The sequence below is a fragment of the Helobdella robusta genome, assembly GCF_000326865.2.
Source record: "Helobdella robusta unplaced genomic scaffold HELROscaffold_49, whole genome shotgun sequence".
Lineage (NCBI taxonomy): Eukaryota > Metazoa > Annelida > Clitellata > Rhynchobdellida > Glossiphoniidae > Helobdella > Helobdella robusta.
In genome coordinates this window covers 947,852-974,478 of record NW_008705246.1, presented here as the reverse complement: position 1 = coordinate 974,478, position 26,627 = coordinate 947,852, and the positions used below count along the sequence as shown (strand labels likewise).

Genomic DNA, 26,627 nt, shown 5'->3' with positions numbered 1-26,627 from the left:
ACTAAAATATTTAAAAGTATATTGCTTTTCATCAGGTGTGGTATTCTTATTTCTGTTGAATTAATTTTGTACGTGAAAAAAAATAACTTTAAAAACTGACAAAATTGTTTTCATGAAGAAATTTCATACTGGCCAGCCTCTACAACACCACTAGGCTACACAGTTACACATTATTAATGATAAACTTTTGTTAAAGACCCAAAATTTAATAACGTTTTTATAATTCTACAGATCCACGGATTTTTATGTTTGCCCACACCTCCATTGTTTTCCATCTGGTCCTGTTGTAATGAAAATTGAACAAGATGTTCTCAATGGGAATTTCAGTCTCATGTGCGAATACATTAACAAGAGTGTTAAGATAGTAACAACTTCAAAAACAATTATAGAGGGAAGAGTATTCACAATTGATCCTGTTTCTTGTAGCTTTATTTTATATTCTATTCAAAATGATTCTTCAAAATTGATCATGATCGTTTTAGGCTTCAACATTTCTTCAATAGAAATAATCGATGATAACAAGATTTGTGATAGCGACGTTTCTGTTGAAGAAATAAACCACTTCTTCAGTAAAGGTGAGGCTGATGTTTGCTCACAGAATCAAGTATCAGTCCGCAAAATGAATCTTATTAAATGGTTCAACAGTCATTTTATACCGGTTGAGATATCTACTGTTGATGAAAACATACTTATTGTGGGCAATCAAGTTCAAATTGCTCCACCTTACACAAAGAATGATTGTTTGCATACAAATTCTATAATTTTTGGAAGGATAAGTAAACTTGTTGAAGATATGCCTGACAATCTTTAAACTTCTAAATCTTCTAAAATTTCATTACAATTACCACTTACTAATCTTCACCTGAATAATGCAAATTTTTTAAACAGTTTTTTATTCGTTTTTTTTTCACAGTTTGCCAATAAATACGTTTTATAATTCATAGACAGTTGGACCAAAATATAACAAATTTGATGGTTCCTATAAATAAATTTGTTATACAAATTTGCTCAGGGTAAATAAAATATAATAAATAACATAACGTAATATGTGTGTTACTTGTATTATATGTATATTGCAAAAAGCGTAATGCGTAAATTCATTTACTATTTTCCGGTAAATATACAGTGTTAAACTACAGTATTATGTGTCTCTGTATTTTCTTATTATTTACTTCACCAAAACCAAGAGCAGTTGTGGTAATGCCGTGAATTCTTTAAATTGATGCAGGGAACATAGAGTTATTGAGATAATAGAGTCAATCGTTGAATTACATATAGGGAGTGAAATGAAGCGTTTGATCTTAACGTTGTCTCTGAAACAATTACACCAATTCACTGTATTTTGACAATGTAAAACGTCACTCACTAGAGTACCTCAGTATCAACTGGTTCTTGTGCTTCCCGTTAGAGGGTACAGTTTGAGAGGGATGCAATAGGAATAGGGCAATTCCAGTCTAAAATTCAATGCTTTCAAATTTGGTAGCACAATCAGAATGGGTAATTCATTAATAATGTTTTAGGTTTTTAAAAGTCCTGTTTTTTCTTCCAGATACAAACACATAAATACGAAAAAGGCAACACTGCTGTTTCACTGGATTGCTAACACTGGGCATGGTTTTATAAACTGGCAAAAAAAAAATTGGAAGCAATATAATGACGCGAAAGCATCAGACCAACGTTAAGCCCGAGTACTGTAGTTCAATTCCTATAAATTGACTATTTTCAAAATTTATTGTAAAGTTTCAGAACATCTAGTAAAAATTTTGTTAAAATTTTATAAAATTATAAAAAAGTTATATTCCTAAAAAGCTTTATATTCTATTAAATCGAGCCAAACAAAAATTTTGAAAAAAAAAACATAACCTATAAATAAATTCTACACTTTACTTTAGGCAAAGACTGTTTGCTTTCTTTTTCCTTTGTCAACAACTGCCTTTTTTATCGTTGCAAATTGCAAGATGGTTGGTACCTTCTTAATCCTTTTTCATCTTATATTAAAAATTAAATAAAAAAATAATTTTATTTAATTATTTAAAGGCTGATACCGAGGCTCAAGATGCTCTTGAAAAGAAAAAAAAGCGAACTTTCCGTAAATACACGTATCGAGGTGTTGATCTGGATCAGTTGCTGGACATGAATAAGTACGAATTTGTTCAATTGACGTTCATTTGCTGATTTAAATTTTGTACGCATTTTGTACAATGTTTTGCCAAATTGTGCGAACTTGAATTTTGTCAAAAAATGGGTACTTCTGTTACATTTTTCAAAAAAAGTAAGTAAGATACGGTTTCAGATTCAGATATTTCTAAATTCTACCTTAATTAATTAATGCCTATAATTAATTCATAAGCTATCTACAAACCCTATTTACCCCAGAAGAGGCAAATTCAAAAGTTTTTTCTGTAAAATTGAACAAAATAAAAAAATACACTACAGGAGCTGCATCTATCAGCTATCTGCTATCAACCTTAGCTTTAGTTTAGTCATTTAGTGTTTAGTTGCAGTATCCTGTCAATGTGTATGAAATGGCTTAGGTGGTGCAACCCTTGAAACAAGTCCCATCTTTTTTAGATATATTGATATTCTGATGGTACTTGTCCCAAAGTTTAAACCACTGTGTCTCAATTCTTGTTGAAGCTTTTTTGAGCAATACTGTAGAAGTGATAATGCATGACAAGCAAGACATTTAAAATGATTAAAACGAAAAACATGATATAATACTTAATGAATTCAATTAAACAAAACACTTGTACTGGTTTTAAAAATTATAACTATTTTGGCATATTCATTAGTTTTAAGAATACAATTTTCTAAGTTGCTAAATATATGCGCTATAGCAATCCGATGCAAACAGCTTCAGTTTTTTGTTGCTAATTATTGCTTTCTTATTATTTATTTATAGTGATATTCAGTAAATGGTAAATGTTAAAGTTTCTTAATCTCATCAGTGCCCAGTTGATGCAGCTGTTCTCTTGTAGAATCAGGAGAAGGTTCCAGAGAGGAATCAAAAGAAAGCAGATGGCTCTACTGAAGCGCCTGCGTAAAGCCAAGAAGGAAGCTCCAGCTCTTGAAAAACCAGAAGTTGGTTACTAACTTTGGCTGTTAAATTGATAATATATATGTTACAAATATATGTTCCTCACAGTTTTCAATAAAAAATGTTTGAAGATCAATCAACATGAAAGTGTTTAAATGATTTAAACATTGAGCTTTCGGTATAGATGAGATTGAATTTTTAGTAATGTGTTTGTAAGTGTTGATACGTTAATAAAGATGAACGTCGCTTTATTTTTTACTGATTAACTACAAACTTTTTTAGTGCATCAAAACTCATTTGCGAAACATGGTCATTACCCCTGAGATGATTGGGAGCATTGTAGGCATCTACAATGGAAAAACATTCAATCAAGTTGAAATTAAGGTAACGTTTCAGAATTTGTTTAGCGATTATTACACTTTGACATTTCAAATTTAAAAAATAATGCAAAGTTTTATATTTGTTATATTGCAGCCTGAAATGATTGGTCATTATCTTGGCGAGTTCAGCATTACGTACAAGCCTGTGAAACATGGTCGTCCAGGAATTGGAGCCACACACTCATCTAGATTTATTCCATTGAAATAAACACTTCATTGATATACATTTCTTTGATGTATATTGACGATGAATAAAGCTCCTCCGAACCGTTTGTTGTGATTGTAATGTATCACTTTAAAATGTTTTTAAACCGGTTGTGCGATTCCTTAGAATTATTGATTTTATTCTTGAAGGAGCTCTGACGAGTTGGGAAAATGTGTTAGGAGTCGGTGTAATTGTGTGAAGCAATGGATATGTATTATATCCATGGTGTGAAGTCTTAACGTTATAACGTGCAGACTCGTTACGCCCGATTTAACACCGGCGAGTAGTAGACGTATAGTAAATTGATGATTTAATTTAATATCTAAATTGTGGGTTCAGTTTTCAGTTCATTCAGTTTTGTTTTGACATTTGGGTCTTGAACCAGTAAAAATTGGCTATTAGGTCACTTTAATTTACCTAAAAATAAAGCCTAGACAGTATTATATATATATATATAGGGTTTAATAGGTCGGTGGGTTTAATCCATGATTACAAACATGAATATCCAAAAAATGTAAACAATTATAGTTTGTGAGCCGATTCAAATTGGTATAAATTGCACGATTAATCATTTGTCAGATTTCATTTAACTGTTTAAAGATTGTAGACTCACGTTTTCCCTACGTAATACGAGTTTATCTATGTGTAACAATGACCGTTGAAATGAAGGTGGGTTGTTGAATATTTTATTTAATCGATATTTACACGGCAAAAGTGATAGATTTTGTACGGTCTTTTCACTCATTGAGTTTTCTTTTTAGGATCCTGCTTGAATGTTTTTTGTAAAGCACCCATTCCAGCCTCTTTGAATTTGATTGCCTCCAATCTTTGACGCTCCTCAAGGTTAACAACTGTCTTACTTCGGTTCCATGCTGTTACAAAATGTAGTTTTAAAATGAAACGAGGCTTCAAATACGAATGATAAAGATGAAGAGTCTAATGTTTGACAAACAGTTGTGTCAGTAATAGTATTAGGCATTGGATGATTTAAAATTAATTTTGCACCAACAAACTCGCGAGAACCGATCTTAAAATTAGGATGCCCATTTAATACGTGATTGAAAAAATGAGAATAAAAATGAAATATTACAAAAATAAAATAAAAATGCATTTTTAGGAATTATATATATATAATGTTTTTAGATAAAGAGAAAGAACGATTCTTGGAGTGATTAGAATGAAGATAAATAGTTAATGAGTTTCGTAACTTGTGATCAGTAAATAGATGTAATACTTCTGAAGTTTGTTGTTTGCTCAAAAGAAAATGAAATGGATACGGAAGAAACGGAAAGTTGAGTCATAACCACAACAGCAAAAAGATTTGGAACATTTTTTAAATACAAAAAGTAATCCAAAGAAAATATAAAAAGTGCAAGAAGATCTCTAGAATGTTTGATACTTGCTAGCATGCTTGAAAAATTAATTTAATAGGTTTTAGTAAAGGAGAATTGAACGGTCCGAAAAAATAAGAAAAAAGTGCAAGAATGTAAAGCATTTGAAGACAAACACAGAAACATCGGTTAAAATATTAAAAACATAAATTTGGAGAAACTGTTAACTAAAACTTTATTACAGAACAAATCTTCTTGCAGCAAAAGTTATGATGAAAATGATTTACTCACTGCCTTTGATCTCTTCGAAGAAAGGTTTTTTCTCAGGCAGGACACTCGAATCATGCTTCACAAGTTGTGGTATTTTTAAAGCTCTCTTGACACCATCAATTTTCATGAACAAAACTTGTATCAATGAGAAGATGTTGGACGTGAGCCAGTACAAAAGAAGCCCCTTAAAACAATTGAGATAATTTCGTGAATATTATACTTTAGTTCCAGTTTGAAAATCTGTGTTGCAAAACATGCATATAATAAAAAAAACTAACAAAAATAAAATGTCTGGCAAATCATTATAAAATATTAAAATATCAATTTACTGATGCAGTATACTTGCTGTGTTCAATAAGCTTGTAACATTTGCAGGCAGTCATCATAAACAGCGAAACATGGCGTTGTAGATATGATGAATGTCTTACGAGGCAGACAAATATTTTTATAAATGATGTTTCAAATTTGTTTCTAAAAGAAAATTCTGCCCTACACCAGTAAAATAAATATTTAGAAGTTGTACTCATGGAAAACACCTACAGAAACTTACAGCAGGAAAGTTAACAGTGAAAGGCATGATGAGGAAGGGAAGGACTCGCATGAACACTTTCATCGTCCTGGTCATCGTACTTGCTCTCACACCATCAACTCCAAGCTGCAATTAAAAAATAATTGACAAGATAAAAAATACACGTACATAAATTTCTATTTATTTAGTTCCATTTAATTAATCTTAATTAGAGTAATAATACTTCACCTAAATATAATTATCTAATTAAGTTAAACTATTATCATTAATTAAAACTTTAATTAAAATACAACTAAACATAAACTTAGAAATTTAACAGAAAATCTACACCAACTTTATGAAATGTTAATTCTGTAAAATTATATGAATAGTAACTGAACATGCAAACTAAAAATAAAAATTCGCTAAAAGTAGTCTTATTGAAGAAGAATATCAATGGTACGCAGTGCAAATAAAATTAATTAGGCTCTGGACTGCTGGGCACTCTATTATTATTATTATTATCATCATCATTATTATTATTACTATCATTATCCATATTATTATTATTGTTATTATTATTTTCCTTATTATTATTATTATCATCATCGGATTATTTGTATAGTGCCTTTTATTGCACTTGAAGGTGCTAAAGTCTAATCTCTTTGGTTTCTGGTCTGGCAAGAAACTAATGCTGAACTTATCTAGTAATGAATAAAATATGATATTAGAAGCCTTGAACTTCTCAAAACCTTATTATAAAGAAATTAATATTGATAACCAAAAAAACATTCAGTGATTACTGAATTAAATAACCATAAAATATTGATTGATTTAAAATAACCGCACCAAAAATAAGCCAATAAGAAAAGTGCTAGCAAAAAAAACAACTTATAAAGTAAAATGTAGAACGAAAGAAATTAAAGTCATTAAGTACCTCAACAGTGGCATAAAATGTGAGCGTCGTCATAATGGGCAAAATGAAGAATGGATCAGGTGAAGTTAAGTCTGTGAACCATGCAATGCCACCGCTGCCCATGCTCTCAACTGGCAAGTTGGCCATTTGTCTTATCCCAACAAAAACAGAAACAAAGATAGGCAGCTGTGGTTGATTGTTCAGACTAAAGTTGAGAAGCTTTAACGAATGTTATAAAATAATTAAAAATAAATTTACAGAAATACCTGAATGAATGGAACCAGCATGTTCTTCAGTGGGTTAACGTTGTTCTCTTTCATGAAGTTGTACAACTGTGCACCCGCCTTTGCAGCTGAAAGTTCGAATGAAATATGAGCTAAACCCTTCTAGTAAGATACATTTTAATACTCATTAAATTGATCATCATCATCTAAAGAACCTGTTAAAACATTCGTGAAAAAGAAAAAATTAGATCAAAATTGATCAAAACAATAGACTCAGTATGAAAATAGAAACAATGTCAGTATACTTTCTAAAGAGTTTCCAACACTCTTGGCTTTAGAGAATTTATTCTGTAGTTTTTGCATGATCGGCATGTAGTTGTGCATATTAGCTGCATTTCTCTGTCCCAAAACAACAAGTGGAAATGTCACCAATCGCAAGAAAAATGTTCCTGACGAAAGGAAATAAAGTGGAATTTGAAAAAAAATTTAAATGTTAGCAAATGAATTAATATTTAGATAATTTATTTAAAAAAAAGCTCAATAACTTCGTTTTTAAATTTAAATGACACTATATGATTAAATTGGCCTGATAAATGAAAAATCATTAAATATACATTTGATTACTACTTAATCATACGGAAATAAACAATCCTCAATTGAAACATATTTACATTACTCATTTTTCAAATCTTTTTCAATCATTTTGTCACCATGATAGTTTGAAACCGATTCAAGAGGTACAAGAATAAAGTTTAGTTTGAAATACATAATATGAATTTAAAATCACTTATATGAAAAATATCAAAAATATGAAATCACTTATAATAACTGCATTTCACAAAAGATCCAACCATACCTAGCTATAACAACATGAAATCATTATATACCTACCTATATCAATATGAAATAATTACATTACATACCTACCTATAACAATGGCAGACCACCAGGGAACCCCCAAACCAACATGTAATGATTCCAGTCCATACTGCACTAAGCCATTGGGATACCAGCTTGCCAATCCCAAGCTTGAAAGTGTTGGTTCTCCCAAAGAATTTAACTGGCTAACTGCTAGATTTGTTATTGGTTCCGGTACGGCTGGAGGAGATGGAACATACTCTGATAGAACTCTAAGTGTCTAAAATTCAATGAAACCATTCATTAAAAGTTAAACAATTGAATAAATATAAGAAAAAAATTACTTTTTGAGACACATCCTGGCTGATCAAAAGTGAAGAATTAGAAAATTTGAGATTTTTAAGAGGAATATGTCTAATATGATAGCTACAAACTCTTGCCCAGTTCATGATCCTATCTAGATTTTTAAAAATGTAAAAGCTCTTAATATGTGTAATTTAATAAAATAGGATTTGAAAAATTAATGGTGAATATCAAATGTGGTTGGTACATTTCAGGAGCGAACATATGAGTTAATAAAGTTTAACCATAAAGTATAAAAAATTATATTTAGCCATACAACTTAATCATGTAATCATTTTGACACTTATTTCTGAACACTATCAAAACCGTAAATTTTGTTAACTTAACAAAATGTATAGATAGTACAAACTGAAAATTTATGGTTATATGATAGACAAAATTTCTGGAAAAAAATGCAGTCCATAATTTGGCATGGCTACTCGCAATGTCTTGGATTACAACAATGAGAAATCAGCATTTGAATGGTTTGTATTAAAAATTTTAATGAAAGAACCCGTTCAGCATTCATTACATATAGGTAACTTATTCATTTTTTTACTTGAAAAATTTCCAGCTTTTCATTTATTGCCAAAACTTCAAGAAATAAAATTAATAATACATGTAGTCTGCCACAGATAACATGCCTATGCATGTAATATGTGTAAATAACATAAATTTAACATAAAGTTTAATGAAAGAACCCGTTCAGCATTCATTACATATAGGTAACTTATTCATTTTTTTACTTGAAATATTTTTACACCACATATGTACATGTAGATATAACACAAAGACAACTTAGGTGTAGATCGTGTAAATGATGTTTAGGTCTAAAGAAAGAATCAAGGAATACATTATCTTTGTGTTGTTAACAGTGAAGTATGTCTTACTTCAAACAAAAATTCAAGGTTTTCCACTATTTGAAACTGGACAGAAGTATTATAAATTGAACAGTTTTGAAAAACTGGAAAAAAAAACAATATCTCACACAATTATCTAAACATAAATATGTTTAAGTTTAAGATAATAATAAACATAAAGGTAAAACCAATGATTTTATATAACATAATAAATATAAAGTAAAAAATGAATAAATTACTGTAACTAAAAATTAAAATTTAAACTCATACAATAACTTGAATAGGTCAAAAAAAATTTAACAATTTTTTACTTGTTAGTTTTAAGTAGATTGATCAATGATGAAGTTGTTGATTGCTACCCTTATAACAGCAGGTTCATAATTGTAAATTTGTGAGTCATTGATAGCAGATCTTAAATGAAGCAAACACATATATACAAATGTTCGTTATTTGTAAAATGAATGAATTAATTCACTCATTCATATACATACATGATTATTGAAATGTAATGTGGTTGATAAATGAAAATTTCATCATGACAGCAGATTTGTTAAAACTGAAAAATGTTTCAAGTTTTAATACTTTTTGATTTTGTTCTCTTCTATTGTTATTATAATAATATTTAGTTAATTTAAAAATTATTAAATTGGTCAAGTATTGTTATTATAATAATATTTAGTTAATTTAAAAATTATTAAATTGGTCGAGTGAATAAAAAAGCAAATTTTTTTATTTAATAATTAAAATAGGAGGCTATTTTGTATTTTTCCAGCCTTAACATTGTTATTAGTTTGTCAATTATTAATTATTGATACTTAATTTATTAATTTTTTGTAGTTCTTTCTTTTCTTTTTAATTCAAATTGAAAATAAATTACTTTTACTATAAATTTTATTTTTAACTCTTTTCTTTATTTATCAAATAATAAAACATGTGATTTGTGGAGGAAAACGTGTTATTATTAGTGTTATCAGTTCCAACAGCGCTTACAAACTGACGTGGTTTTAAAAATTTCAATTGATTTGAGGAGAAAGGAAAACAAACCTATCTTAGCTTCTCGGACCACTAGCCACAAAGTTACTTTCCTAAAATGTGCAAAACACGTTCTAACAACTCAGCTGGTAACGAACAATTTACAACAAAAATTTATACAGATAGCCGATATCATTTGCATACAATCGCTTTATTGACAGAAACGAACTGAGTTTATGTATAATTAATTATCAAATAAATTTATTTTTATTTTTATATCATGTATGATTACCAACAAAAAAACTTGGAAAGTTTATTAATTATTATAATACGAGTTGTTCAGTATGAAAAATTTTGCTCAGAAGTTACTCTATTGTATGTTATGCTACGCTATATATAGTTGTATATAACTAAAATATAGTGTAGTCATTAAATTGCAGATATGAAGTAAATGGAAGAAAAGTATTACATCAGAACTTTGACTTACATAACGCAACACAACAGGGTTTATAATGGTTCAGCAGATTAGTGTCTTTATGGAAACCACTGTTAATTGTCCTAATATCCTAGCTCTCCAAGCTTGACCTTAAAACTTTTGGTTGATTCGTCGACAACTGTCTCGCCATTCAGCTTTTTCCAAATGCTTACAAAAATATCTGCTTGATTTGACCATCTATCTTCTTAAAAAGCTTGTATCTATAATTTTATAGTTTTCTTCTAGTTTTATATTAGAAGAATCTAGTAAAGAGCGTATTTTCTTTTTGTTAATCAATTTGTATCATATCCTTTCTGCATCTCCTCTCTAGAGTAATCAGTCCACTTCTCAATCTATTTTTGTATTGAAATTTTTCAAGTCTAAACACAATATTCCAGATGGGTGTAAATTTAAATTTTACACAAATTAATAATTATCGACTTCCCCCTGCTAACCACAGTTCTTCTAATAAATCCAATTATTTGGTTTGCTTTGGCTGAAAGTGGTTGCACATTGTCTTGAGGTTATTGTGCCTCTGTGAATGATAACTCTAATGTCCTTTTCTTCTTCTGTTGATCGTAGCTTCCGATTGCCCAAATGATATTGAACTCTCTTGTTCTTTAGTCCAACGTGCATAACTTTTGTAATTTAATTATCTTAACTCTCTTAAAATGCACAATGTAATAAAACTACAGCAAATTTAAGTATATTTTGTTCTTTGTATAGTTTTAATTTTCTTTCAACGTTGTTTCATAAAAAGTCATGAATGTAGCTATAAGTATATGTTTAGGAAAAAACAACAATTTCTTTTAATCTTTTTTATTGTATTTTGCGGCGTGATGGCCTAGTGGTTAAGGTTGCCCGGTGGGGTTTCGCAAAGCGTGCAGTAACCGGATTCGAATCACATGTGACAAAAAGATCTCCGCCTATCACATGCTTCATGTGATGCATTGTTTATCCTGTATTTATATACGATGCTTGTGATGTTTTGTTGATTCCTCTGAGCCTAGGAAAAGAGTAATAGACATTTTTTTATTTGATTTTATGTTCATGTTTATATTATGGAATCAATAAAACTAGTCAAACAAAATTTTGTAAGTTTTGTGTGCTGTTTAGAAAAAAGTCTGACTACGATAATTTTTACTAATTGTTTAATTTCACAAGGCACCAGACCAAAATACTAAATTGTTTGTGTGAATATTACAGTCCTGTGTTCTCGATTAGAATTCACTTTTGTTATATTTTTTAAATCATCGTTACTGACGTTTATTGTTTGGTTTTTCAAAAATTATTTTATAAAAATTTTTTATTAAATATTCAACAAAGTTATTAATAAGGATCTTGTAGAAAGAACAAAAAAAAATGGTTTGTGTGTATCTATATTTTTTGTTAAGTCAGAAATCCGTCCCGGATACTTGACACTAGATACAAAAATATTAAATTTATTAATAAAACAAGGCTTAAAAAAAAGATTATTAGACATCTGCAGTATATAATGCAAAATTTGTACTTGTTTAACAAAAATCTACAGCAATCCGTACAATGATATTTCTTAATCATGACATTACTTTACAAAACCAGTTTTATAATATAAAACTTTTAGTCAAGTTTCTCTGAAAAAAAAACATATGCATCAGCATTCCCCCCAACATCTACACCAACATCTCTGATTTTGTACTTTTGTTAAATATGATAATTAAAAATGAAAGTTTGATATTAAATATAGCCCAATGATAAGCTTAAAGTTTAAGCCTTAAACTTAATTAAAGAAACATTAAAAATGATTATTAACAATGTTTTAATTTTTATTATAATAACCATTGTTACAGCATGGACGCCTAAAAGTGAAGTCATCAGTGGAAATAGAAAAAGAAAAAAGTAATGAAAAAAGAAAGAAGTTGATGTATTATAAGAAAATTATTTCCGATATTCAAAATATGGTAAATTTTTTTTTCATTATTTCCAACAATGCTTAAAAATATTTTTGTATTTCTCTAGGATTTGAATTTAGAATATTTAGATGAACTTCTTAAGCTAACATCGGAAGTTTTAAGAATGAACCCTGATTATTATACTTTTTGGAATATCAGAAAAAAATTATTTCAAAAACTAAAAGCTGAAAGGTTCATCTCATCTTATTTTTAGTTTCTTTCAATTTTATACCATTTTAGTTTACTGACCATTTTTTAATGCAAATTGTCAAAAAATGTTGATATACACTCTTGGTGAGCCTCATAAAATGGCCGTGCCTGGTGGGTCTCATAAAATGGCTAGGCTTGGTAGGCTGCAGTTTGCCCCGCCCCTTTGTGTAGATTAAAAAAACAAGTTACCAATTTCAACAATCATTTGACAAATCCTTACTATCGCTTCCATACCCAAAAACAGTAAAACAGAATGTGAAGCATTGATGATTAAAGAATTAAACTTTTTAAACGAATGTCTCAAACTGAATCCAAAGTCGTACAGCGTGTGGCATCACAGGTGCTTCATAACAGAGTTTATGGATCGTGCAGACTGGCCGTTAGAATTGGAACTCACTTCTAAGTTTCTTGAATGTGATAATAGAAATTGTTAGTATATGTGCTTTAAGTTGGGGGTTGAGAATTTTTTTATTTCTCACTTTCTGAAAGCTATCTTATCAGTAGCTGTTGACGTGGATCGTGTTATTATTATTGGATTATATAGTCTTATAAATCTTCAATTTTTCAATTCAGTTCATTGTTGGGATTACAGGAGATTTGTTTTCAGCAAATGTACCACATCCCCTGAATCAGAATTGTTATTTTCGACCAAAAAAATATCCATGGACTTCTCTAACTTTTCATCATGGCACTACAGAAGCAAGCTCATCTCCCAAATCCATCCCAACTTGTTTGTTGACCACATGGATGTCATCAGCCGAGGTTGTTAATGTCTTTCAGTTATTTTTTTTCTTGATTGTGCTATATGTAGGAGCACTTTCGTATAATAACAGTTCAGAAATTACGTATTTGTTTTAGATTGTTTCATTTAAATGTGCTGAAATGAAAATTTGCTCAGCTTTTTATATTTTGAAATTTTGATATGTACTTATTCTACTTAAGTTTGGCTATAAATTTGCTTGCTATCTTGTTAACAGTAATTTTTATAATCTATGTAACTCATAAGAGTAAGGTGGTAAATGATCAAATCTACCTGTTCATTAGCTCAAAAACTGACGACGATAATCAGAGGCAGGCGCAAAAATTTGAAACTTTATAATAACTATTTTAAGAATACAGTTTAGTGGAGAATGCAATATTCACTGATCCGTCTGATCAAAGTGGCTGGTTCTACCTTAAATGGCTTATAGATAAAAGTAGGTCTCTAATTTTTTCATCATGTCCCAACATGCTGTAAGGTTTTTCATTCCAGAGGCTGAAAATATATTTTTGAAAAGTTTACTCTTGGATGTTAAAAAAAAGTTTATTGTGGTGCTCTTCTCATCTCCTATAAAAGTAAAATTCAGTATTTTATTAACAATTTATTATTTAATTTATTACTGATTGTTAACTTAGTTTTGGGATATAAAATAGTTGATCTGTAAATGAACACCTCCTACTAAATTGCATCTGTTTTTATAAACCCTATTTTTAGCAATTAGATGGATGTGTTTTCATAAAAGAAGAAAAAGTTGTCTTAAATTGGAAGCCTATATCAAATAGGAAGTTTAACTTAATCTTCGTGAGTTTCATTATTTACATGCTAATTGTGTTTTCTGGATTTATTTGATTTTAACTTTAGAACATTTTCTTTTATTACCTGATATTTCTAGTTAATTTGATTTTTGTAATTATTTACTATTAAATGTTATAAATAAAAAAAAACTATGAAACATTTTCTGAAATAGTATTGCCATAAATATAAAATCCAAAGTTTGAATTCTCAGCAGTTAATGATGCAATTTTTTGTTTCTCAGTTTAATTTTTTTCACCCGTTTTTTTTGCCTAATGCATTTTTCAAATAATCCAACTTTATTAATTTTGATTCATTGTTTAAATGTCAGTTAAAATGTTCAATAGTTTGTATGCTCATCATCATTTGCTCAATTTCATTCTGGTTTATTTTTTGTTTTAATTAAATTTTATTTCATTAAAACCTAATTAAGTTTATTAAAGTTTCAATTTTTGGCGTATTTTGCAACTGTTACTTTATTCCTTTATTATGCTGATATAGTATGCGGAACTGAATCAAATTTCCACTGCATCGAGCTCGTGTTTCCACGTCCAGCTGAACAGTTCAGTATTTTACAGGGGTGTGATAGATGTCCAGTGTTCTGTGCACGATTCTGATTTCTCATTGATTCAACCACCTGCCGATGTCAGGTTGGCTCAAGTTAATTGATATCGGTAACTTTCACGAAACAATAAATAATTTATTAATACATAAAAATCCACTGCAATTTAGTTTTTATTAACAAATGGCGAAAGCAACTTAGCATTTAAAAGATTTGTGTTGTTTCAGTAATTCCAAACGAGCATTGCACCGGTTAGTAGAGATGTAACGATGCTCTGAAGCAGAAAATATCTAAGTGACTGCAAACATTCAACAACGCGAGAAATAGTTTAGTAAGATATTATGTTAGTCTTGAGACTTTCCTTGAAATATAAAAATGTTGAAAAGGCTTCAGATGTTTATGTATAAAGAAAAAAATGTAGGACGCAGATATTCATATGCAAAATTGGTTTCACACGCTGAACACAATGTTGGTTCGAAGACAGTAAATATGTATGTAACACGCAACTGAACCGTAAACAGAAAAAAATGTGCCGCTGTGCTTTGTCAAACGAAGTGGAAACAGTGCCATAAATTCTCTTGCAGACGTTGAAGTACCTGGCACACGTCCCAAAGGCTGTCCAAAGAAGTCCTGGTCGCAAACAATCGAGCAAGACATGAAAGCTCTAAATTTAAATGAAATGGATACAACTGATCGCCTAATTTGGAGCAAAAAATTGATGGCAAAGAAAACAACGTCCTACCTCTGGAGAACTGGGTCTCCCTGGACGCTAAACGATGATTGATTGCTCTGTAGTGCATTCACTATTGGCGTTTCACTGATTTACTTTAAAAATAGTTTAATGTGATATCGGTTGTTGTAATAATATTTTCAGTGAAGGGAACGAAATAGTACAATCATCCACGAAGCAACTTTTGCAAAATCAGTTGACGTCACTGGAAGGATTGCAGGAAATTGAATCGGACAATAAATGTTAATTTAACTTTTTCATTGTTTATCTTTTAAACTTTCTTCATTTCAGTGGTTCATAAACGGCCAGTTTCAGTTCTTCTTGAGATAATTAACAAGACAAAACTTCATCACTTTGTGTCATGGCTGCTTCTACAGTGCTTACACTTTTATCTATTCAAACAGTTTTTTCTTTAATTTTCTGATTTGAAGTCATTCGTCGAAAATATTTGTAACGTTAATATGATTTTTGTGTTTGAATGAAACTTCTCTTATATTAATGACACTTCGTTTTGGTTTTAATTTTATGTAGTCAGAATAAGTAATGTTTTCAGTATTAAACATTATTGATATTGGCATGTATTATCGTTCATATTTGTTTAATCCATAGTTTAGTTTTTTATTATTTATTTTTAAACTTGCATTTGAAGAAATGAATCCAATTTGATTGGATTCAACTTGTGTACACGCGATGCAATCATTGATGAACACCCACTTCTACAACAAATTGACTCAACATTTGCTGAATTTTTCATGATAACTGAACTGTTTTTAGCTTATATTTGTTATATTCCATTGTTAAAATACTTCCAACGGACGATGGTTATAGATTCGATAAATTGTTTACCCTAAATTAAATTTGTTGTCAACCCATCCTATTTAAAGTTCCTTAATAATTTTTCCATTGCAGTCACTTTACTGACCTTAGTGAAGATAATGACCAAATTAGATCTGATTCAATTTTATGGCGACATTTTAAAGAAGATCTCCAAACTGATCATATTGGACCCAGCAAGAAAACTGTATTATTTGGATCTAGGTCAATTTTTTTTCAATGCAAATTTAGATCATTATCTTCATTATATTTTGTGTAGCAAATGCGCAAATGAGCTCTAGAGTTTGCGATGTATTTGTTCGAAAGTTTTTTTTTACAATAACCAACCTTGACATCGTAATTCCTTGTTTCAGTTCACATTTTTAAGAAGAAAAAAAAACAAATATTACTATATCGTTTAATAATTCTTTTTGTAAAATAAATAATAAATTAAAATAAATGAAATTACAGAAAGTAAATTGAAAATCGAAAAGTGTTTGAAAGAAAAGAAAACTTCAATGAGGTCAGTTGATCTTTCAAATCTAGCGTTGACCATTTTGTCCCATGCAGATGAGATGTTCTGGTTCAAATCAATAAACTTATCCAACAACAATCTGACGGAATTAAGTAACGGCCACTACTTGTATTGCATTGAGTTGTTGATCCTGAACAACAACAGAATAAAATCGTGTGATAAACTTTACAATTTGAAACAACTCGCCATCCTGGATCTTTCCAATAATTGTGAGTCATTATTTTAAAATATATTTCATTGTTAGAATACATTATGCTCTAGAATTTTGTTTCCAATATAAATAGTAATTTTTTGTAGGTATTTCTTGTGTGGATGATTTGAGAACTTTGAGCTCCTGTCCCAAATTACAAACCCTATTCCTAAAAAACAATCCAATCTCGTTAATTCCCGACTATGAAAATTTAGTGAAAAATATTTTACCACAAGTGAAGTTCTTCAACTGATTTATGAATTATCATAGTAATGAACGTTCTTTTAGTCTTTTTTATCATTTTGCTAATTATTTCTTAATCACGGAAAATTTGTTTACGTAATAAAATGTAAAACACTGGATTTCAATATTATTAAGATATTTTTATAGGTTTAAAATTAATCGGTGAGATATATAGCGTCATTTTATCATTTGATTATTTGCAATCAAAATCGGCAACAAATCTGAAAAGATTGGCCAGCCCACCGCAGTGACAACAGTAATCTCACTCTTTCTTCTTGCCCTTAACTTTTCTTTAGTTTTTGATTCAGTTGATAATACTATTCTCATGAAACTTCTAGATTATTCTTTTAATGCTGGTGGTTCTTGTCGATCTTGGTTTTCTTCTTAACTCTGTAATCGGTTTTCTTCTGTTCTAAATAATACAACTTCTAACTCTTCTACTCTTAATTTTAGGGTACCTCGGGATTCTATCCTTGGCCTTCTTCTATTTATTATCTATGTCTCTGAACTACCTCGTATTATTTTAACTCCTTGTTACTATTCAATTATATGTTTACGATTCCTGTATTTATACTTGTCCTCCATCTAATCTCTATAGTGTTCTTCATAATTTATCTCAATGTCTCTTTTCTGGTGTGACACTATTTATCTTAAACTATTTTCTTTCAATAAATCTAAATACGATCACTATTCTTTTTATTATCTTATCTGATTCTAAAACTTTTGATGTTTTTTCAAAGTTTCGCAGTTTAAGTTTTATCCTTGAATCTAGCACGTCTCTTTCTTCTCAGATAAATACTGTTGCTAAATGTACGTAGAATAATATAATGTTTGCCTTTCCCTTACTTCATTATTTATATCAAAGGTTGGTTACTGTAACTCGCACTATACTGTGGTCTTCCTGGTTCTACCTTTTAAAGTAAAGTTTTTAATTCTGCTGCTCGTCTAGTTGCTCCTGCTCCTACTTTTTCTCATATATTCCCATATCTTGCTCTTTTGTGTTGGCTGCTTTTTAAATAAGGAATAATTTTTAAAATATGCACATTATTGTATAAGTTGCAATCTAAATAAATATCTAAGTATTAATACTTATCAGATATGTTAATTAAGCCTAAACGCCTCAGTTTTCGATCGTCATGTTCTTCTTTAATCCTGCTTGGAGTGTCGGAGATTGATTGGTTGATTGATTGGTTGATTGATTAGAACGGCACGGCATCTTGGTCTTTGACTTAAAATCTTGCAAACACACAAAAGATGTTTAATTTAGTTATATCATATAAATAGAAAAAAGGTAAGGCTCGGCCTCGACGGTCTTCGTACTATGAGGAAAAATGGGTGGATGGGTATATATATCGAATAAATGTGTCAAAGGGTAGTTAGTATATTTTGTATATGTTCTATTACGCTATTGGAATTTATCATTGAAACACCACTCTTTAAAGTGGCATAGTGTTAACTAAAATATTCAGTAAATGATGGAGTTTTTTTTTGTAGCTTTCCATACTATTTTTTATTAATTCTTCAATTTGTCAAACCGTTCTTAATTTAGTCTAGCTTACGGCTCGCTTGGTTTGTTTCTCGCGTCTTTTTACCTCGACAAACATTCAACAAAATTAAAAATGCAGAACTGGCTCGAGATTTACATGCTGAACGAGATGTTGTTACTCTTTTCAATTGTTATTGCATTTCTCGTATTGACCATTTTCGGGAAGCGTAAAACGTGGATGACCACCGATTCCTTCATGACGGTCACCTGCGGAGTGGCTTTCATTTTTTTTACAAAGCAATTATTAAAAGCTGAAGTAATTTTTTATATTATTTGATTGAAATTTAATGAATCAATTACATTTATTTTATATGATTACAACTATCGTTTGCTATGTTATAGGCTTTTTTAATTTTTTAAACCTTACGTTACCAGTTAGGTTACGTTAACACATTATTTTAATTTAATTTAGTTGTTGTTTGCATGAACTAATTTATGTTATAATTAATATGTTAATTATATGAACAGCATGATAAAATAAATTATAAAAAACTAATTATTTACCAATCTTTTTAAATATATAGTGATTATTTAATTAGGTTGGGTTAGGTTAGGGCTAGGTAGGTATTACATCGTTAAACTAGAGGAATAAGCTACAAGTCTTATAATAACATATTCCTTTATCTAATGACCTAATACCCAGCCCTAACTTACTAAAATAATTGCAATAAAATTACATTGAGCGAGAGCTGCAGTCTGAACTCTAAACAAAACCTCTCCAAACTCACTAAGCTGAGTCATTAAATTATATAAAATATAATAAAATAAACAAAGCTAATTTCTTGCCCTAACACACTAACAGCCTAACCCAAACTATGGTTAGTTTTATTAAGATTTTAGCTCAGCTAGTCCAATCATAAGTTAAACTTTGATTAATGGCAGGTTTAGTTAAGCTAATAATTAGTTTAACCTTGTCAGATTAATTAAACAAGATCTTTTTGATGCAGTTTTTTTTCAAAGTGAAAATCATAAATTGTGCCAAAATAGTCTCCCCTAAAACCATTAGTTAAAACAAGGATTAGATACTTTTTTATTAATGTTATTAGCTTGCTTTCAGAGTATAATAATAATAGGAACTACAGTTTAAACACCAAAGAATTTAGTGGTGTCTTTTTCAAAATTCTTTGTTTTTAAGTATGAACGAAAGTTTGAGTATTTTAAATTAAATAAGCAAAGTGGTTGTTGTTGTTTGAATAAGTAAATTGTTTGTAAATTTACACATCAGGTGTTATTGTAGTAGATATATATTTGGAATGATGTTATATTGCTTTTAAAAAGTGATGATGGATAGTGCAAATGGTCAAATATACAGCTTAATATTTTCGCAACATTTTTAGCAAGTGAAATATTTATAAAGCTGAAGTATCACAGATGTCTATCATTATTCTATATTCTTAATAAGATAAATCAGATTACGAAGAAGACTTCGAACAGATGCAAATGGTTGCTATAAAATATTAAAAAAATGGGGATGTACTTTTTGACAATAGAAAAGTGTTTGATTTAATGACGTGAAAGCATTGGACCCAGGAACCATGATTTATATCTGACATTTTTTACTATTTAATTAATAAGAGCTGAGACTGTTTTTTAATGAATTATCTTTTAAATAATAATAATTCAGTTTGTTGTAATTTTTTGTACCTGTTATATTCAATACTTATTATAGAGTACTGGTGCATGCTAATCAGTTTCACCTACACTCGTATGTTATTTTTTGTTCATTTTATGTATGCTAATAAATTTTTTAATTAATTTTCAAAATTTTCAGTATAGTTGGTTTTTAGTTTTAATGTTTTGTTAATTTTAACATTTATATATATATATTATTTAATTGTTATTTAATTCATTTTATCATCCTGCATTTTGTACAGACAGAGGGAGATATTCGAACAATGGATGAAAATGTTGCAACTGTTTTTGGAATAACCCTGCTCTGCTCGGGTTTAAGTTGGCTTATGCATGAGAAGTCCAAGGATCAAAAAGTTGTTGAAACATTTCTCATATCAAGGATTTTTGTATGTGTTTGTTATCCTTTTTTCATAATTGTTTTGAATAATTTTTTCATTACGATTTGTTTTATGTTGCTTTTTTAAATGTACTATTTTTTTTCAATTGTTTTCAGATGACTTTTATAACATACCTTTCTTATTTGAATTCCCTTAAAATTAGTTTTAGTATTCTTGATTCAATATTTGTTGATTAGAATATTTTCTATTATTTTTAAAAAGGAATAAGTTATAGTAAAAGCACTTGTTAGTTAAAAATTGTTGATGGTCATCTTGTCATAATTTTATAACTATTCAATATTTTTTCCTTCATTTTCGTTTCATTTTAAAATTTTGTTACTTTTTCTATTAATTTTAAATTACTCAATCCATTTATATTTTTCAAATGAATTGTTACAACTCAGACTTCAGGTGTCCTTCTAGCCATGTTATCTTTTGCTTATTTCTTAAATAAGCCAAATAACAAACCAGCTTCTAAAGATAAGAAAAATATAGACTGGTCTGAACAGGTAGTTTATTTTAAACTTTAAAAATAACGGCAATAAAATTATCATGTAAATTAATTATACAAGGTCCAGTATATGGGTGTGCTTCCACTACTTTTGTGGTTTCTCGGGCATGTCCTGCAACTGTTTATGAATAACATTGCCACCTGTCTACCCCAACAGGCAACAAAAACAGATTCATATTTACGAATTCAAGCCATCATCATGTTCCTCATTGGAATTAGTCTTATAGCATTTCCTGGGAAAGTCATTGGAATGGCGGTGAATTTTCCACATTTTACAATAATAATATTACAAAGAAAATGCAGTGATATTTCTTAACACTTTTTATATATATAAATAAATAAATAAATATATATTTATATAAATATATATATAACAAGCCAATTATATGTCAATTGTTTCAAATGAAATTTAACTCCATAAATATTCTCACAGTTCAGACAATCAGGTGATAAAGTGATGCTCCATTTTGTTAGATGTATTGGCTCAGTCTTCATTGGCAACAGTATTATAGCTCTACATTCCCCTACATTTTCATGTGAGAAGGATAAAAGGAATGTTCTTCTTAGCCAACTATGTGTAAGCTTCTCTTTCTGTATTTTTTCTTTTGATGTCGATACTGCAAACGTGTATAAAAAATTTTAGGCTTAAATATTCAGATTGTATTGGAATGTTTTTGGTCAGTTATAATCAGCTCATTTTGGATAAACGTTTGAGTTCATTGAAGTGAGGTTCTTTTAATGCTAGCATGCTGATTAACCATGCATACATTCAGGAAGAGATCAATTTGAGTAATTAATTCAGCTTCATTTTAAGCCTTTTCATAAATTTATCTTGAGGATTAATTATTTAGCATGGAGGGGCCCTCTGCTTGACATCCTTCTACCTAATTTGGCCATTGTAATGCGATCTACTAAATGTATTGTTATCATTAAGTAAGATGAATGCCATTTCAAATGCTGGTAGATTAGAAAGAAATTATTATTTGTACAAGCGGTCACAAAACTGAGTTTTATTATTCTAGTTTATTGTTATTTGGTCTAAAATACATTTTGTAAATAATTTTAACTACCAATTTTTATTTAGGTCTCTTCACTGCAGCTGTTGTATGTGTGCTTGCTAGCATACAGAGATACAATCGAATTGAATTTCTTGTATGGCTGTGCATTTGTTCATCTTCCTCTTTATCTAAATACATTGGTTGGATATATTTTCTCCACTAAACAAATTTTTCCGGAATGCAACAAATCGGAATAAATAAATGATTGAATTTTCATGTTTTTAGAGACTTGGATATTATCTTATTATTATGTTGATCATTGAATTCATAATATAACTATTGTAGGACATTTTCGTTAATTTTATTATTTTGTGCATGTACATTTACCGATGCAATGAGGACATGTATTTTAGCTTCTGTGTCAAGAAAGATATCTAAGTACTCATCGATTTCTTCATCACAAAACCTGAATAAATACAGAAAGCTAGTGTTCAAGTATAACATAAAGTGAATCAATCAATCAATCTTCGTTTTGCGTCCAGAGACCCGGTTTCCCGAGGTAGGACGTATAAAGTGATATAACATCTGAAGATTTGGAGGAACTAGTCTTAATTGATCAGTCAAACTATGTGTTGTTGGGTAATTTAGTAATTAACTGATCAGTTTTAATCAATTAAGACTGATCAGTCAAACTATGTGTTGTTGGGTATGAATTTGGATCTAGGTCAGTTAGGGTGTGTAATAAAAGTCATTTAGTTAACACTAAACTCCTGCAGTTTAGTGTGGACTTGGTGAAGTGTAGTTATTCCATGCATTTCTTATTCAAACCGACAAAAACAGCTTCTCGTTTCTCATCAATTTTTTTGTCCTCTCTTTCTCTTTTTTTTATTTTTTTCACCATTTTTTTAAGTAATATCCACCTCTCTCAAAAAGAAGTTTACAGCGCAAATGATAGTGTTTTTTATATCAGTATCAATAGTGTTTATCGTCTTTAGGCGACCAGTGACTTCAATACCCCATGAATCTCCACGACTATGCCGTCTTTAGTGTGAATGCTTTTAGCTTATCTGCAGACAAATTGTCTGGCACTCTGTATTTCTTTCTAGCTTCGGCCGGGTTATTTTTGTGAAGTAGCGCTTGTTGGTTGCAAAGAATGCATACATTAATATGGAAGGCAAACTGATGACGAATTTGTAGAACTAGACCCAACTGATCTTGGAGCAAGTGCGTCTTCTCTTGATCTTTGATAAATTTTTATGTGCCTGCAAATCTTGAGACGATTTTTTAGTGATCTCTACAAAATTGTTGCATAGATCATTTTTACATTTTATGTAGTACTTATTTTTGTGAACGTCCCAAAATTTTATAATCATTTAACACTTCTGCATGCGTTAATAATGTAAAATAGCTTTTCACAGTTGCTTGTATGAGCCCGTGAACCGGTGTGCCGTACCGCAACAGATAAAACGCTTTGGAAATAGAAGATTTTCGGTGTGTCAGCTCAAATTTGAAATGTATTGCCAACAGATCTGAAAAGATTCAGCAGCATGGATCGTCGGATGTTCAAGAAATATATGTTTAAAAAATCATATATTCAACAATCCACAGCGATGCTAGCGCTTCTGATGTCATTCTGGACGGGCGCTATACAAGTTATCAAATACAAATACAAAAAACGATTGTACACAGAACTGACGTCATCCATGTTAAACTACTCAATAATGCAATCTTAAAAACTAGTTTAAGACAGTTAAAAAAGTAGTTTTTAATTAATCAAGAATATATTGTGAAATATAAATGCTAAACGTATGTTATGAATGATTACGAATTCTTTGTTAACCTCAAAACTTTTTCAATGAAATTTTCAAAAATTGCTATTCGATAACCTGATATCAACAACTTTTTTGGCATTCCAACTGGAATTGAGTTTCAACATTTCAACCCATGTTAGTGTACAAAAGAAAGAAAATGGTAAAGAAATTGTTTGGTAATAATTTAGTTGCCATATTTTCATATCTTTCTCTTATTAGAAAAATGTTGATTAACCAGAAAACGAAATTTTAGTTCGAATAATTTTCAGAATGGTAATCGAACCATGTATATATATCCATGAATCGAACCTCATGTTCCGCATATTGTCTTTACAAAAAAGCTCACGTTCTAATTACATAAAATATTGGTAATGTTTTTGTATTAATGCACACAATTCTAATTTTTACATATTCAAACTCATAAAATTTTAAACAATCGTTTCTCCCTGTCGTAAGCTTTACTGGAAGCAATACATTATGATAGAAAACGTATGCTACAACAAAAATTCCAATTCCTAGTCGAATTATATATGGTGGAAATCATAACATTTTCACACGGCAAATGTAGCGATAATAAGGAATTTCCTATTTTTATTTTATATATGTATATATATATATATATATATATATATAAAGCTAAAGCTGATCAACGAAGCTAACTTACATTTCGTTTGCACATGATGCTGTGACTGCTAACGTATGTGGACTGCACTTGATGTACGAGACGTTTTTGTTATTTATATTTTATTTTGTTTTATAATCCAAGTTTCTAATAATTTTTTATAATTATTAGTTACTTTTAGTTTTATTTGTGTAAAAATATTTTTAACTTCGTGGCAACGATAATAAAATGATGAGAAATGAGAGTTCGGACGAAGACGATGATCGGTCCACTTTGAGTTTCGACTCTTCGAAAACTGCTCAACAAAACTCGAACTTAGCGAATGCTGCAAATGCCGAAAGGGACGACGACGAGTTGAGCATTCCGCGAGCCGCTCTCAACAAAATGATAAAAGAACTCACTCCCAATATCCGTGTTGCCAATGACTCTCGGGAACTCATCCTCAACTGCTGCACTGAATTCATTCACCTGGTGGCTACTGAAGCGAACGACTTGTGCAACAAACAACAAAAGAAGACAATATCACATGAACATATTTTTAAAGGTTATTAACCACTTGAAATTTTTAAAAGAATAATCTTAATAAAATAATAATTTTAATTTTTAATAATACTTTTTAAATTTTTTAGTTAGCTGTTATCAAAATGCCAAGTAATTGTAGATGCATATTTTAAAAAATGGTTTAATTTGTTACATTAGCTCTTGATAACCTGGGGTTCAGCAGCTACAAAGAAGAAGCCATCGCAGTGTTAGAGGAAGCCAAGAAGGTTGCTACAAATAAACGCCAAAAGAAATCCAGATTAGAGAATTCAGGAATACCAGAAGAAGAACTTTTCCTGCTCCAACAGCAATTATTTGCTAAGGTGAGTGTTCTAAGCATGTTGAAAATATATAAAACCTTTAATAACTTTACAACTTTATCTTTGCTTTAAATTTAAATTAAAGTTTAAAACTTGTCCCTTATCAACTTTTTCTTGTTGTTTTTGATAAAAAAGCTTTATTAAATGTTTTATTTTTGATACCTTCCTATGTTATTTCAATCTTTCCAATCATATCTGGTCTGACTTGTTAGGGAATCCATTAACGAATGCACACAATTAGATTGTATTTAAAAACTGCTCATAAATTGAATGGATGATAGGATAGCAGGTTAGTGTGAGAGAAAGAAAGAGGATAGGGAGAGTTATAAGTAAAGAGGAGGATAGGGAGAGTTATAAGTAAAGAGGAGGATAGGGAGAGTTATAAGTAAAGAGGAGGATAGGGAGAGTTATAAGTAAAGAGGAGGATAGGGAGAGTTATAAGTAAAGTACTGAAAAAATGACTAGTCTTGTGTGATAATTTCTTTTTATATTTTTGTAATTATTTTTTTTTTCTAGACAATATTAGATTTTTAGTTTTAAAACTTGTGATGCTTAATTTAATTATATTAATCGAAAAATTCTTCAATGAACAATGATCCAAAGAATTTCTTTACAAATGGTATTGATTAAATTAGGCACATCTGATTTCATTTCAAACTTCAATTATTCTTGTTTAAAAAGTTAATTATTGTATATAATATTTAATACTTTGAATGGTTTCTTTCATTTATTTATACTAGAAACATTTGTTTACATTGTTAAGGCTCGGCTGGAGGCAGCCCAATCGGACTTGAAGGAATGGCATGAAATGCAGTTCAGACTTCAGCAACAGCAGCAACTTCAGCAGCAGCAGCAAGAAGTTGACGACGACGATAACTACAATTTATAGCATTTATTTTTTTCATTATTTTTTTGCATCTGCATCTTGTTAATAATGTTTGACTGAATAATAATTTTGTAATATCATTCTTCTCTCTTCCTCTCTCTCTCTCTCTCTCTCTCTCTCTCTCTCTCTCTCTCTCTCCTCTTCTCTTCTTATTTTTTTATTACCAGGTAAACTGGATAAATATTTAAACAACGTTTTTGATGGTAGGATGGAGAGTGAGTTAGTAAATTTTAATTAATG

At 29.9% G+C, this 26,627-nt stretch overlaps 7 protein-coding genes across 7 annotated transcripts; 6 read left to right on the top strand and 1 right to left on the bottom strand.

The window, feature by feature from the left end:
• Nucleotides 1–331: 331 nt before the first annotated feature.
• On the top strand, nucleotides 332–811 carry HELRODRAFT_85978 (hypothetical protein; the record flags this gene model as incomplete). Its single annotated transcript, XM_009026684.1, has 1 exon — nucleotides 332–811. One exon carries the CDS (start codon nucleotides 332–334, stop codon nucleotides 809–811), a length of 480 nt encoding a protein of 159 aa, XP_009024932.1.
• Nucleotides 812–3,343: 2,532 nt separating this feature from the next.
• On the top strand, nucleotides 3,344–3,625 carry HELRODRAFT_85972 (hypothetical protein; the record flags this gene model as incomplete). Its single annotated transcript, XM_009026682.1, has 2 exons — nucleotides 3,344–3,421; nucleotides 3,512–3,625. The coding sequence occupies 2 exons, from the start codon at nucleotides 3,344–3,346 to the stop codon at nucleotides 3,623–3,625; spliced, it is 192 nt and encodes a 63-aa protein (XP_009024930.1).
• A 667-nt stretch (nucleotides 3,626–4,292) lies between these two features.
• On the bottom strand, nucleotides 4,293–9,333 carry HELRODRAFT_114451 (hypothetical protein). Its single transcript, XM_009026811.1, has 9 exons — nucleotides 9,243–9,333; nucleotides 8,074–8,186; nucleotides 7,799–8,009; nucleotides 7,177–7,320; nucleotides 6,914–6,999; nucleotides 6,669–6,833; nucleotides 5,774–5,878; nucleotides 5,245–5,407; nucleotides 4,293–4,494 (listed from the first exon to the last, which is right to left on the bottom strand). The coding sequence occupies exons 2-9, from the start codon at nucleotides 8,176–8,178 to the stop codon at nucleotides 4,364–4,366; spliced, it is 1,110 nt and encodes a 369-aa protein (XP_009025059.1). The 5' UTR covers nucleotides 8,179–8,186; nucleotides 9,243–9,333; the 3' UTR covers nucleotides 4,293–4,363.
• Nucleotides 9,334–12,204: 2,871 nt separating this feature from the next.
• Nucleotides 12,205–13,756, top strand: HELRODRAFT_86108 (hypothetical protein; the record flags this gene model as incomplete). The annotated part of the gene is made up of 5 exons (XM_009026704.1): nucleotides 12,205–12,318; nucleotides 12,377–12,501; nucleotides 12,764–12,948; nucleotides 13,093–13,281; nucleotides 13,632–13,756. Coding segments are annotated over 5 exons (738 nt in total), but the record flags the coding sequence as incomplete, so codon positions are not given.
• Nucleotides 13,757–16,298: 2,542 nt separating this feature from the next.
• On the top strand, nucleotides 16,299–17,154 carry HELRODRAFT_178730 (hypothetical protein; the record flags this gene model as incomplete). The annotated part of the gene is made up of 3 exons (XM_009026810.1): nucleotides 16,299–16,401; nucleotides 16,648–16,920; nucleotides 17,009–17,154. 3 exons carry the CDS (start codon nucleotides 16,299–16,301, stop codon nucleotides 17,152–17,154), a joined length of 522 nt encoding a protein of 173 aa, XP_009025058.1.
• A 1,609-nt stretch (nucleotides 17,155–18,763) lies between these two features.
• Nucleotides 18,764–21,526, top strand: HELRODRAFT_178729 (hypothetical protein; the record flags this gene model as incomplete). The annotated part of the gene is made up of 4 exons (XM_009026809.1): nucleotides 18,764–18,946; nucleotides 20,565–20,675; nucleotides 21,104–21,208; nucleotides 21,368–21,526. 4 exons carry the CDS (start codon nucleotides 18,764–18,766, stop codon nucleotides 21,524–21,526), a joined length of 558 nt encoding a protein of 185 aa, XP_009025057.1.
• Nucleotides 21,527–24,751: 3,225 nt separating this feature from the next.
• HELRODRAFT_155148 (hypothetical protein) lies at nucleotides 24,752–26,552 on the top strand. The gene is made up of 4 exons (XM_009026808.1): nucleotides 24,752–25,185; nucleotides 25,341–25,503; nucleotides 26,264–26,488; nucleotides 26,526–26,552. Exons 1-3 carry the CDS (start codon nucleotides 24,870–24,872, stop codon nucleotides 26,388–26,390), a joined length of 606 nt encoding a protein of 201 aa, XP_009025056.1. The 5' UTR covers nucleotides 24,752–24,869; the 3' UTR covers nucleotides 26,391–26,488; nucleotides 26,526–26,552.
• Nucleotides 26,553–26,627: the final 75 nt, after the last annotated feature.

Excerpts from the sequence above, each read along its gene's own strand:
- HELRODRAFT_114451 (XM_009026811.1), bottom strand. The coding sequence starts at position 8,178 with ATGAACTGGGCAAGAGTTTGTAGCTATCATATTAGACATATTCCTCTT. Across the intron at positions 7,321-7,798 it reads GTGGTCTGCCATTGTTATAG|GAACATTTTTCTTGCGATTG; the intron begins GTAGGTATGTAA and ends TCCTTTCGTCAG. Across the intron at positions 5,879-6,668 it reads CATTTTATGCCACTGTTGAG|CTTGGAGTTGATGGTGTGAG; the intron begins GTACTTAATGAC and ends TTTTAATTGCAG.
- HELRODRAFT_155148 (XM_009026808.1), top strand. The coding sequence starts at position 24,870 with ATGATGAGAAATGAGAGTTCGGACGAAGACGATGATCGGTCCACTTTG. Across the intron at positions 25,186-25,340 it reads ACATGAACATATTTTTAAAG|CTCTTGATAACCTGGGGTTC; the intron begins GTTATTAACCAC and ends TTGTTACATTAG. Across the intron at positions 25,504-26,263 it reads CAACAGCAATTATTTGCTAA|GGCTCGGCTGGAGGCAGCCC; the intron begins GGTGAGTGTTCT and ends TTACATTGTTAA.